The following is a 12,736-nucleotide window of genomic DNA, read 5'->3' as shown; positions in this document are numbered from 1 at the left end:
TGCGGTTTTGTTTCCATGGATCTAGAGGCTGGGATTCTCAGCCGAATCAAGTTTAGTGTTGTTGAGCTTCGCAAAATATCAATAGTCAGTAGATTGGCTCCCATGAAATGGGCGCAGCGGGCAGGGTTGAGATAATATTACAGAACTGGGATGATGTCCTTGAGACAGGACCGAATCCTATTATCAACCATATTATTTATAAAATGGCATAGATATTCCTTATTAATAAGGATTCCAGTAGCTTACAGGTTTAGTGAGATCGGAGCGGTGGGGGCGTAAGGATTAGAACGGAGGCCAACATGATTGGGCTTGGCGACTGATGCTCCAGTAGCGACGACCTAGACGGCTTGCCGTTTCTTTTCCGACATAGTAACGGCTCGTATGCCCTCGTCCTCAAAGAACTCACCAACTCTGGTGAACATAACCGCCACTTCACTTGGAAAAATATTGGCAGTAAAGTTGGGTTTGGGAGTGACGCTGACACTTGGAATGGCGAGTGTTTAATCGCATGCACCGGCAACGATCAAGTCATTAACCTCCCTCCCGATGGAAGTACGCAGGGAGTTGTCCAGCAACAATTCAAGCTAAAGTTGTTGGCGAAGCCTGGCGACTCCGATAACATCTACCCTCACATGCTTCTCACAGCACCTGCACCATCCCTCAAGAACTGGCACTGGCACTTGAAGGATACGGAGAACAAATGAATTGCTTGCAAGGTATACGTTCCAGGCGACTGCGACGGGTAGCAAATTAATGTACTTCATTTGTTATACTAATAAATTATAGTATATATTTTAATAGTCTTACTACTATAAATATCTTCTAAAATATTATTAATACTTTAGATATTCTTGCATTTATAGCCTAGCTGTAACTTAATCAGTATACCGGAATTCAATAAAATTCTATTTATAAATACATTTGATTTTCCGGTGTTAAAGTAATTTCGATGTTGAGGTAATTTGGCCGGTGTTGAGGTAATTTGGTGTTGAGGTAATTTGTAATTCCATTTTATAGCCTGAAGGTGTTATCTCGTGGCCCAAATCGTGCCTGAAAATATCTTGAGAGCCTCTTGAGAACCAATGGTTCTAATACTCAAGACAGGGATACCCATGTATATCACAGGAACTTGGCACGATCTAGCCTCTTTTGGAAATCATGTAACATCGCGGATCAAGCTGTCCGCGTAGCCATCGACAGCATTCAAACAGAAATCGAAGTCCCCCAGCTGTACCCACGCCAATTTCTTTTTTGTACTGGAAGAGAGCCTAATGGCATGTTCCGAAGCAGCAATGACGTATGCAAAAGCTGCTTTATTTCAACTACAAACGATTCGTACCATGAAGCTTGCCGCTCTGGCATATCAACGTAGGCATATGCAGTTCTAGGGCTAACAGTTTGGGGCTCCACGCCAAAGTCAACAATTGCTTTTACAAGTTCCTTCCAAAGATTGAACGGCGAGTATATAATGTCGGAATCACGCTTAGCCCTGGCTAATGCCATGAAGAAGTCGGTTTTTGTGAAACATCAATTGGATTGGATCGAACTTTTGGTGACGTTGGTTCTGTTTTTTGCATCGCTACTGTGTACGTTTCCGTTGTCATATCTCCATCTCTCTCGGAGCTTTCCCATCGTCCAGTTCCTGTAGGGAAGGCCTATCGCTTATGAATTGAGGCATTTTGGATTCTATTCCGCATGGGCCGGTGGAGTATCAGGTAAATTATTACTCCCGGTTTGGTTGTTAGAGGGGCCACGGGATCGGGATCGAGATCGAGGACGACCGAGTTTGAATAAAGATGTGAAAACCCTCTTGATAGAATCCTGAGGTCGAGACCTTCGCTTCTGGCTTTCTAATCGAGGGGTTTGATCTGCCATGGTGAAGTTTTCTGACTGACCTCCTGCGAATTGCACATGTATAGACCTAATCTAGGCATCAGCCCTATCGTTCGGTACCAACCTTTCGCTAGCATATGTACATTTAATGGAATAACGAAGCGGGGTTTGCATACCTCTCTGGTAGGGCTTTTGAGTCCGAACTTTATTTTAATCGATGAAGTTCTATAACAGCGTTATAATTCCCCTCCAAGAACTTAGCTCTCTTTGTTATTGCTATATTATATACTTCTATTATGAATATATTATTACGTACATCAATATCAGATTAACATCGATAACCGTTGATCGTAGTGGCCCCCAGTATAATCTATAAGAGTCATTTATACATTCTTAATTAAATAAGTATTCTTAAGCACTGCTTTAAACTCCCGTAACTCCTTGCTTCGTACAGTTGGTTGGATACCCTCTCACCTATCGCTTCGTTATATATTTAGGTACCGGACTGCTGGTCACTATCATAATTCGGAGAAGCATCCGTTATGCCTATTCGAGATGAGTCGACGATTATTCTACCTACGTATGAGTATAATCATAAATTCCATGTCTGTGATGCTTTGTTCGTTCCAATGCACTGTTAGGATTAGATGAAGGGGTCGTGCCGAGCTTATAGTCGGTATTTAAGTAGGCACTAGGTGTTCAGAAGTCACACAATTGTTGCATGCATTGATATCTTAGGTTCCGTTGTAAGGCTCGACTACAATATTTTACTTGCTCAGTGTGGATTCTATATGCAATAACTTTCTCTTCTTCAACATCAAAGGTAATCTTTTATGTAGGGACGACGCGTCTTATATATATTCCAGGAGTACAATATTACGCCTAAGGCAAAATCTTAACTAAAAATGAGAATAAAGATAAAAGAAAAGGAAGGGATTAGCCTCCAAACAACGGTGGACCCCTAGAGAGGATGGTAGCAATTGGGATGACCCCACCGTTGAGAAGGAGAACAGCATGACCAGAAGGACCTTGGAGATAGGGTAAGCACTCTGGCTAACATCTTTGTCCTATCTTATCTTATTATTTCCCTGCTCTCCGTAGCTTACATTATCACCTACAGTTGCCCTCCTACCCGGTACTATCTTTCCAGTAGTATCTCCATCCATCTACCGGGTTCTTCACGTCTGAACCGAAATGGCAGAGACAACCTCTCCAAAGAACCCTCCAGAGGCATCGCCATTGCCATCAGTTTTAATCCTTAGAGCCTGCAGTTTCGGCGGAAAATCTAGACTAGGAGTTCAACCCACCATTGCGGAGCCTCCTCAGAACACTAATCTGCCAACAGCTGATGCATCGAGAAAATCCATTAACGGAAATGTCGCTGCCCTACCATCTCAACAGTCTTTCGATAAGGCTACAGTAGCTAATAGAGTTCTATCGGGCCGAGTGCAAAACCGACGAAAGAAAGTCATCCGCAAACCTCCAATGCGCAAGCAATCCCAGGTCCTCCTTGCGATTAACTCTAGTACCCCGGGCGTCTTCAATAAGTCCGAAACGTTTCCGTGGGGTTTCACACAGTTCACCTACCCAGACGGAACTGTTGCCGATAGCAAATCGGCAGTCAAACCACTCTATAATCAACCTTCAATCGAGGTCCCATTTGAGGCTGTCACGACAGAGAAATTCAGGATAGTTGCACTTCTCGCCAACGAAATAAAAAATCTCTTTCCCGGCGAAAATTATGAGTATTGGTGTGGTGTCATCAACGGTTTTCGGCGTTTCGAGCGAAGGGCAAATCAAAATCGCAGGGATCTAGAAGCTAACGCTGACTGCTATCATGGTCAATTAAATCTTGTCCGAGGAATATACCCAACACTTGAAAAGTCAATCACCGGTTACTCCCAGCTCTATAGTAAGCTTGGGCAGCAGAGATCAAACAATCGGCAATTCGCTTCAGTTCAGGTCAGGCTGTGGGGCATGACTTACCATACTGAGAGCATCTCCGATCTTCGACGCCAATTCTTGTCAAGATACGATGGCCTCAGACGGTTTCACTTGGCTCTGAGCAGAATTAAGGCCTTTTCCTTTGACGACAAGACGCTTGACGACATCTTCAAAATGTCAGCATTCGCCTATGAAATCGCAGAAGGGCTTCAGCGCCTAGTCGACGAACTGTTGAAAGTTAAACAGTTTATGATCGACAACAAGGTCCAACCATCACAAAGCGATCAACTATATCATGTCAAAATGGCGAGGTACAAGATAATGGCGAGGAGAGATATGGCGGGTATGTCGGCCAGCCCGCTACGCCCAGTCAGCCTAGCACACCACGGATCGTTGTTGCTCCGGTCCATGTAATGACACTTCCGATGTAGATGTCAACACCTAGTCTTCACCTATCGATTCTTGCTTCATTATTAGGGGCTTTCGAGGTACGTGAGCGAGGAACAAACACTTCGTCTCTACGAAAACTCCTTTGCAAGTAGTTGAGACACCCGTACGCCGGCAGCGGTGTTCCGGCTGGCTTCACGATGCCTAAACTAGTACATGCCCTATTTCATCCCCCCATTTTGTTTTTTCCTCGTAATGGATAGTCTCTATTGTAATTAAGCAAATCCCTTCACCAGTACCTAAGTAGACTACCCACCATTCATTCAATGAAATGAACTACTAATACCCCCATGAGACCGCGACACCCCGCCCCAACGCCCGCCTCGCGGTCACATGGCAGTAATCTAGAAGGGCTATAGGAAGCGTGTTTGGACTAGGATCGTATTAATTATATCCCGTCATTCTTCTGATGCTCGGGTTGATGGCAATGAAATTTCAATTCCCGTGAGGCGTATACGCGTAAAGTCAGGGGCAAGGTGGTCATATCTTGCATTCCATAATACGGTGGTCTAAACATAGAAGTTTTTAGCTTTACTGTTGCCATTCAGAAGCCTAAAGCTCTAAACGTGCAGGAGCTAGGTGATAACTTCACAGAGGCTGGCTTACGAGACCAGAAGCCACGTCTAAAAAAACCCCGAAGCAACAATTTCGTAAGTTGGCGCTATAACAATAGTCCAGACATTTTTGACACGTAAGGTAGATAGTGAGCTGCGCCACGATGTCGAAACCAATCGGTATTATGCATGAGTATAATCCTAGAACCCAAGGAACCGAAAATTTAGAACTGAGTTTCACAAGCGAAATGTTGGTTGTGCCCAGTCGTTAATTATAAAGATTTCTTTTACAATATGGTCGTTACTAGTTGGAGTCAACCATATACATATGGCATTTCTGTTACAATTCTAACAATTAGACAATTTAGTTCGTACTAGCTTGCAGCGCGTTTAAGGCAGAGCTATAGCACCCAGCATGTTGACGATATTGCATGACAGTGTAAACGGAACGTCGGCATCAGACTTACCACGGTATATATATAGGGTTTGTAACACTTCGTCAAAGTAGTGGAGCTCGTAGTATTAATACCAACGAAATGAAAGATCTCTTTCAGATGAAACGACCAGACTTTCGAGAGTTTAGTTACGCCTAGCGTCTCGTCAAACACTGGTCCATGCTTCCAAAAACTCTCACTCCCGCTCTGATTATCTCTTGGAAGTTGAGTTCAGTTCATAATATCAATATAGATATTTCATAGATCTAGTCGCCGATCTATAGGTACGAGGAGTTTTTTTTTGTCATTTTTTCCCTCCCGGCACTGACTGGCCCCAGTCTTAGTACAGATATCCAATAATGTCTACAGTTAGTACATTTATCCGAGCTCTAAAGATAGATGTCTTAGTCGCATTCTATAGATATAAAAGCACTAAACAGGGCACACGCACTGGTACGATATTGGAGTAAGAGACGATGCATGAAAGTTCAAACTCTAAGCGAAACGTATCAGCCAGCACCCTATACAACAACAGCTGCAAAACTTTGTCCGGCCTGGGTCCCTCCAATACCTAACTATAATTCTGAATGAGTGTCTAAGATCACGAAATTGGATGAAACGGTTCATATGAAGTTGTTAGTTAGCCTAGATGATATACTATCTTTATTGTTAATACATGTTCTAGGCGCCCAATCTCCTCTTTTAGCCATATAACCCAACACTGAAATTTTTTTAAAGGGTTCAAGTTTACTAGAATTAGAACGTGGTGTTGGGTTCAGGATACTACACTAACAAGGAACTCTTGATCCTTATACATAATAGTAACGCGGACAGTCTTGGTTTCAATTAGAAACAAGAATTAAAAACAATCCTTTAAGAAGAATTGTACGAAACTATGTACCGTCTCATTATACATCTATGCCTTCCATATATTGGACCTCTTTCGCCAAAATATTGCCCGATTGCGAGAAGTTTAGGAATAACGCTGGAAAATACTGATAGATATAAATGTATTCTCCCCCGTCCTCTCACAATATACTGTTTTGTGTCGTTATTTTGTGAATTCCTGACATTAGTCATCGATTTCTTGTCGTGAATTTGCAACGAAGATATAGATCTAAAGCCTATAGTACAGACACAAAAATGTTTGTCCCTAAGGGCAATCTAGTTTCTTTCTTGCTCATAATCGTAACACACTGCCTCCAGTCAGTCAGTTGTGCCCCTATGGGGGACACGAAAAACTATGAGAGAACCATTACAGAGAATCAAAGCGGACCCTATGTCTCCCAAACTGGCGTTCAATGTAGCGTACCATTCGAGCTTCGCAAAGAAATTTCGCTGAACAACCGATTGGATTCAAGATTTTGGTCTACGGATCAAGATCTTCAAACCTATCAAAGCAGCGATATGCTAGAGGATATTTGGAAAGAGTTGAAAAATCTAGTATACCGTAACGACAGTAAGTAGTGTGTTTCTAGAGATATTGAATGATATGAATCTTTCTAATTGAATTGGTAGCTGCAGACCACTCTCGGAAAAATTTGGATACTTCACTTCGGTCATGTAGGTTGAGGTATAACTACGGTAAACTACACTCCTCCATGGGCTTATAACCTATTCAATGTACTATTAATTTACGGAAACTGACTATAAAAACCGTCCAGGTTGCCTGTGTTTCAAACCTACCATGTCACTGTATAGTCATAAAACTCCTGGATTCTCTGTTCAGACTCCCTATCAACATTCTTCTGTCGAGGAAAATCCTTTAGAAATCCAGATTAGCGGTGGGCTTGGTGACTTGCAAGGTGACAGAAACCCACCAAAAGTCGTAGTTTCCGGTTGTATTGATTCCATCTGTCAATGGTATTTTATGGAAATAGACGGGCAAAGACCTGAAGCAGAGTGGAAGAGCACTGGAAAATCCGATACCTCACCGAATGAAGATATACCGAAAAATGAAGAAAGCTCCCCAAAACCACTATATTTGTCGAAAGGCTCCAAGGTCAAAAGAGATACCATACCCACCCTTGTGAACTCCTCTATCTCAGTTATCAGTACCAAGGCCCCTCCGGTGGCCAAACTCACCACTATAACCGTGGATATCTCCCAAAATAGTACAATCCTGCCACCTTTGTCTTTCGACGCTTTAAACTCCTCTACTGCCTTGGAATCAAGAGTAGGTGACAGTGGGCTTGTTCAAACCGATGTATGGGTACGATGTCCGACACCAGAACAAGTTATAGAAAGTTTTACGCCTGAATACTACCGGAACAGGAGACACTTTAGAAGCTTCCCGAATTGGGCATCCGAAATTCTCGTAAGTAGCCGTGCAGAGGTGATTGAGCAGCTCAGGAAGAAGATGGGAGATTGCGGGATGTGTGACTGCCAGCTGCAAACGGAAGTTGTGGGAGGATTTTGGGGCCTAGTTCCAAATGTACCGTTTGCTCCTATCGCGCATTTATCTTCTCAGCCTGAGGAATGTGCAACGGAAAGCGCTGCAAACTGGTGCAAAGATATACTAGGTATACTATGAATCATTTTTATACCTTCTCCTGAGAATTTGGCATAGGCTGATGGGCGGAAATATCGTCCCGCGATTATTTAGGGTGCTACTGTGAAGAAGTCGCAGAAGCAAGTGGGGAACTGTCCCAGACAAATAGGTTTCTAGTCCATAGAATTTCGCGGGGGCGTTATCTTAGAGGGGGTAGTGAGTATGTCGGACTCAGTGCAGCCAATCTTCTCAGTCTACAAGAATATATGGTAGCAAGAGAAGAACATCTTGAGGCTGTTCCACTAGCACCGCCTATTCCGGAAGAATTCTTAGTCCCCGATCCGCAGCAACCAGAAGCACCTATCGTCCTAGAAGGCCCAGATCCTCTACAAAACCCGGACCATCCAGATCAATGGGACCAGCTCCCCGATTATTCCATCGTAAATAACATCGCTAGTCAACCTGTCCCGCCCCGTTATAGAAGGCTAGATCCTGCGGCGGAAAACAGGCACGGGCGCGCCCGTATTTGGAATAGCTTTTTGGCAGGTGCTGGAGCGCTTGGTGATCGATTTTTCGGGGGTAGAGCTCGAAATAGATTCCGCGGAGGAGGCGGCGGCAGCGGCAGTGGCGGGGGGCTAAAACGAAGAGAAGCAGACACTAATGCTCCCGAAAAAGGTAACAGAACTTGCTCTCTATAATCATATAACAATTTCATTTAACCCAAACAAAGCTTAGATCAGATATATTGACCCGCCTATGCATCTTAGGCATCTGTTTTTTTCTGGCCTCTGGTTGGAGGCACTAATCGTCCTAGTTTCGACGCTATAATCGTTCCTTTTCGTCCGTCACCGGTATATATATATATACATCCTAGTAATTAGGACTACACTACGTTTCAAGCCAGGAGCATTATTCACGTATGCCCTTCGGGTCATCCCTTATCCAAAAACACTTTGAATCATCGAATATTTGCGTTCAAGAATCTAGCAATTATCAATGAACTTAGCCATCGAGCTTCACTGCGATAACCATATCGAGGGCTAAATCAATTAAACCGAAGAAGTATAACACTACTAGGCGATATGTACATACACACATAAGTATAGAGATATCTGGTGTCTTGCAACGTTTATGTTACTCAAAGTTCCGAATGAGGTAGTATCCAGGTATTCTATATCGTTACAATACCTGTAAAATATGGCATAGGGAATATTAGTATAGTCATATAGAATTCAATTTCTAGATCAATGCATCAATAAGTGCACGAGCTTTCGACGCCGGCATTAATTTAATGTTACGAATGGTAATCGCACACATTCGGTATTCTTACTTATATACTAGCATAGATAACTTTAACCACAGGTATTTAACTATATTGATAGTTAGTGCAGTGTAAACGAAAGTGAGACTAGAAGGCAAGGTTTGATTCATGACTAGGTACCTAGCGTCCATGTATGATGCGAAAGTGGCCAACAGTACATGGAAGACGAACGATATGCAGCGTTATAAGTTGGAGATGGAAACCAACAAATCTTAGGGCATTAACAACCAGCTAAGCTTTCACAAAAAAATTCTGAAACCTTGCAGTGCAGAAATGACAAACCATGACTTAAAGCATCGAAGAAAACATCTGAAGGCAATAAAAGCGCATTGAATATTCTATAAAAAAATAATAAAAATTAGAAAAAGGAAACTTAAGATGACGTCGTGTTAAGATAGGGCCAATGCGTGTGAAAATTACCCAGCCGTCAGGCACCGCCAGCCATGATACCGTGTGTCGTAGCTGACTGAAGTCCATAGCTCTTATATGCTATATACCAAGGTAGATAGACAGACCAATTGCTATTCGTTACAAATAATCAGGTCTTTGTACGTTTCCTTGGGGTCCTAGGTAAGAAACGGAAACCCAAAACTCGTTAGGAAAATCATACTCCATGAGCTTAGACTCTAGGTCAACCTTATGCTTCGTTACTAGTCCATTTTCCGATCTCGAAACGCTAAGTTCGAGGAGATGGTTCTGGTTGCTATTGGCGCGGGACAGCAAACGATTGTCCTTGAAATGCTTAGCGTATAAAATTGCGAGCTTTCGAATTGCGGTCGATTGTACAAGAGATATTTTGTTGCTGTTGGTGGCATTGGGTATTGTGCAGTTAGATGACGGGACGAAGTATATGAACTTGCAAGGAGCCGCGCCTCGTTTCTGCTTAGGGCTAACAATTGAATTTCTGTGCGAGGAGCCTGGCCTTGGAGGAAAGCTCATCGGCGAGGCTACCGGATTGGAACTAGTAGTTTCCTTCTTTACGGTAGGTGTCTCAGTAGGCCTTGGTGAGGTAGCCAAAATAAAATATGGGCTAGGTTCTGCGGCACTTTGCTGACCTGCCAATCCGGCAGCGGCTACTTGGGCCCATTCTGGTTTTGCTGGTTTAGGTGTGTCGACGTGTTCCAACTGCTTAGGTTTCGGTGGACCCCATTCTAATACAATGTTAGCCTAGATGTCTACCAACCGGGTATCTGTCTACTAAAACTGCTTACCAGCATCTTCCTCACTATCGCGACGAACATGTCCTCGATTGTCCCACTGAGTGTCATCTACGACAGCACTTTGGCTTGTGGACCAATCACCCCAACCACTTCCACCTGAAGTGGCCTGGAAATCTCCTGCCGGGGAAGTAGTATCCCAAGAGTCTACAGTTGGATCGAGATTTTGACTGAGAGCTGGCTCCTCTGTTAGTGGGACTGCTGTTTCCATATCCCAGTTGAAGTCGTCGTTAATGGTGTGAAACTCTGTATCGCCTGCTGGTCTAAATTCCACACTTGACATCAGCACGGCAAGCATTTCGGCTGAAGACGACTTGGTGGCAGGAACTGATTCAAGACTCTTCTCTTCCACCACTTCGATGTTTCTGCCTTTTTCATTTTCCTTTGGCTCTTCCGGCTCGCCAATAGGTGTTCCAGTGTGCTCCTCTTTCACAACTGTGGGCTCCAATGACTCGGTCACTCCATCTTTAGGCTCCAGAATTTCGCTCTTTAATAAATTGCTTTCATTGTCAAATTCGTCTTCGGAGACAGAGTCCTTCCGAGGACTCATATTCGCGTATTGGGCCTCGCCATCGGTTGGATTTGGGGTACTTCTTCCGCTATAAATTTGCGATTTCCCATACGTCGGCCCAGATCCTACAATGGTTTCTGAGATGGAGGTGGTTTCTACATCCTCACTAGGTGGAGACAGTTGAAGCCCCTGCTCCTTCGTTTCAACAGTGTCCCTCGATACCTCATTATCCATACGGCTCTCCGCTTCTTCAGTGTGGCCCGGCCATTCTTTATCCTCGACGACGACCGATTCTTCCCCAACCGGAGTTTCTTCCGGCTCCAATGTCGCTACAGCCCCACCGCCCCACCCGTCATCACTACCCTCGTCATCGTGTGAACTCATTGGAATGCCAGGCTTTGGGGCCGCAATCATAGCCAATGCCGGCGATGGAGGCTTCACGATTGGTATGGCCATGGACCGTTTCACGGTGCCTTGGGGTAGCTGGAAAAGGGTATTTTCATCTGACGATGTCGGAAGTTGAACGTCACTGCTGGGCTTGAGTTCAGCTGCCGATGTCGAAAACCTAATTTCACTACTCGGCTTAATCTCAGCAGCTAATGTAGAAAAAAATTTAGTCTCATTGCTAGGCTTGAACTCCGCAGCCGTTGTCGAACATTTGACCTCACTGCTAGGCCTGAACTCTGCCGCTGAAGCGCTCATGGCAGCACTTTTGAATTTTCCAGACCATGAGCCAAACTTCGGCGGTAAATTAAACGGAGTAGAAGGCAGTATCTGAGGCTCCAAGTTCTCTTCGCCTTCGAGTTCATTCGTATCCACAGTTTTCTCGAAGGAAGAAACAAATGGATTAGCTGGAGTGAACTGAACTATTGAAACCTCGGATTGAGTATGTGAATGCTGCTTAGCCTCAAAGCCCAAGTGCTGCTGAGCTATTGGCTCGTTTATTTGCATGTCCAATAGGTCACCAGCAACTTCATTTCGGCCAAGTTGGGGTTCACTGCCACGAATTGATTTTCCACCGCTCACGGCCATTGGCTGTAGCAAGGGAATAGGCTCGTCCTGTTGTTCGTCCGGTAGAGTATCAATCGTAATTTCCATGCCATCGTGTATGAGCTCTTCATAATCGTCAGGTCGGATGATGCAACCTGAACTGTCGACCAGCTGCCACTGCCCCGAAAGCAACAGTTCTTCAAACGCCCGAAACGATGGCCTGGTGCGGTTGGCGTTTGCAACGAATTGAATTTGTGGGTGTGGCAAAGTTCCAATATATTCTAGCAGTCGCTGTATAAACATAACGGTTAGCGAGGTCTTTGGTACGGCACAGGTCGAACAATATAACTAGAAAAGGCACGACACGACAAGCCTACATTTAGAGTCTGGACTCGTCGAAACGGCGTTACATATGCCCTTTTAGATGGGTTGATGAAGACTGTAATTTTTCTTGGGCCATCATTATACGGACCCCTGTCTCGTTCATGGACATGGCGAGCACGTGAGGTGCCCTATTGGATCGTTAGTTGATTAAATATTTAGACGAAATTACAATTCTGACGAACCTGACCAAATACCACCCTACATCGTGAACAAGTATGTCCCGCTGACGGAATATCGTGGTCCAAAAGAGACATTGAACCTATTGTTCGAATCCCGTCTACGTATGTAGGGGTCGGTTCCCGGCGGTTGTCGGGGATTTCGAACCGGTTATTGATTTTTCGCGAACTGAGTTACCAAATTGGAACGAACGAACGGACAGAAGAGAGGCTAAAGCGGTAGCATTTCAGCAGATATGTCGAACAACAGGAGAGGCGGCGAAGGGTTATATATATGTGTGTGTAAGATATCACAACAGAGGGAAAAGGCGATGGAAAGTATGGGAAAGAAGTTTCTATTCTTCCCACAGAATTTTCAAATATTTTGAAGATTGCTAGCACGCGCTATCAATCTTTGGGCGCACAGGGCAGGATTGGTGTCTTTACAGGCACGA

The 12,736-nt window shown here is 44.3% G+C and overlaps 4 protein-coding genes across 4 annotated transcripts; 3 read left to right on the top strand and 1 right to left on the bottom strand.

The window, feature by feature from the left end:
* Positions 1–150: 150 nt before the first annotated feature.
* On the top strand, positions 151–704 carry DFL_007636 (uncharacterized protein; the record flags this gene model as incomplete). The annotated part of the gene is made up of 2 exons (XM_067637248.1): positions 151–275; positions 332–704. 2 exons carry the CDS (start codon positions 151–153, stop codon positions 702–704), a joined length of 498 nt encoding a protein of 165 aa, XP_067488784.1.
* Positions 705–2,847: 2,143 nt separating this feature from the next.
* On the top strand, positions 2,848–4,191 carry DFL_007635 (uncharacterized protein; the record flags this gene model as incomplete). The annotated part of the gene is made up of 3 exons (XM_067637247.1): positions 2,848–2,873; positions 2,954–2,982; positions 3,035–4,191. The coding sequence occupies 3 exons, from the start codon at positions 2,848–2,850 to the stop codon at positions 4,189–4,191; spliced, it is 1,212 nt and encodes a 403-aa protein (XP_067488783.1).
* Positions 4,192–6,899: 2,708 nt separating this feature from the next.
* On the top strand, positions 6,900–8,401 carry DFL_007634 (uncharacterized protein; the record flags this gene model as incomplete). Its single annotated transcript, XM_067637246.1, has 2 exons — positions 6,900–7,734; positions 7,818–8,401. 2 exons carry the CDS (start codon positions 6,900–6,902, stop codon positions 8,399–8,401), a joined length of 1,419 nt encoding a protein of 472 aa, XP_067488782.1.
* A 1,151-nt stretch (positions 8,402–9,552) lies between these two features.
* DFL_007633 (uncharacterized protein) lies at positions 9,553–12,380 on the bottom strand (the record flags this gene model as incomplete). The annotated part of the gene is made up of 4 exons (XM_067637245.1): positions 9,553–10,175; positions 10,236–12,033; positions 12,120–12,254; positions 12,309–12,380. The coding sequence occupies 4 exons, from the start codon at positions 12,378–12,380 to the stop codon at positions 9,553–9,555; spliced, it is 2,628 nt and encodes an 875-aa protein (XP_067488781.1).
* Positions 12,381–12,736: the final 356 nt, after the last annotated feature.

This window comes from Arthrobotrys flagrans, assembly GCF_004000055.1.
Source record: "Arthrobotrys flagrans strain CBS H-5679 chromosome Unknown unitig_8, whole genome shotgun sequence".
Classification (NCBI taxonomy): domain Eukaryota; kingdom Fungi; phylum Ascomycota; class Orbiliomycetes; order Orbiliales; family Orbiliaceae; genus Arthrobotrys; species Arthrobotrys flagrans.
This window is presented reverse-complemented; position numbering and strand designations above follow the sequence as displayed.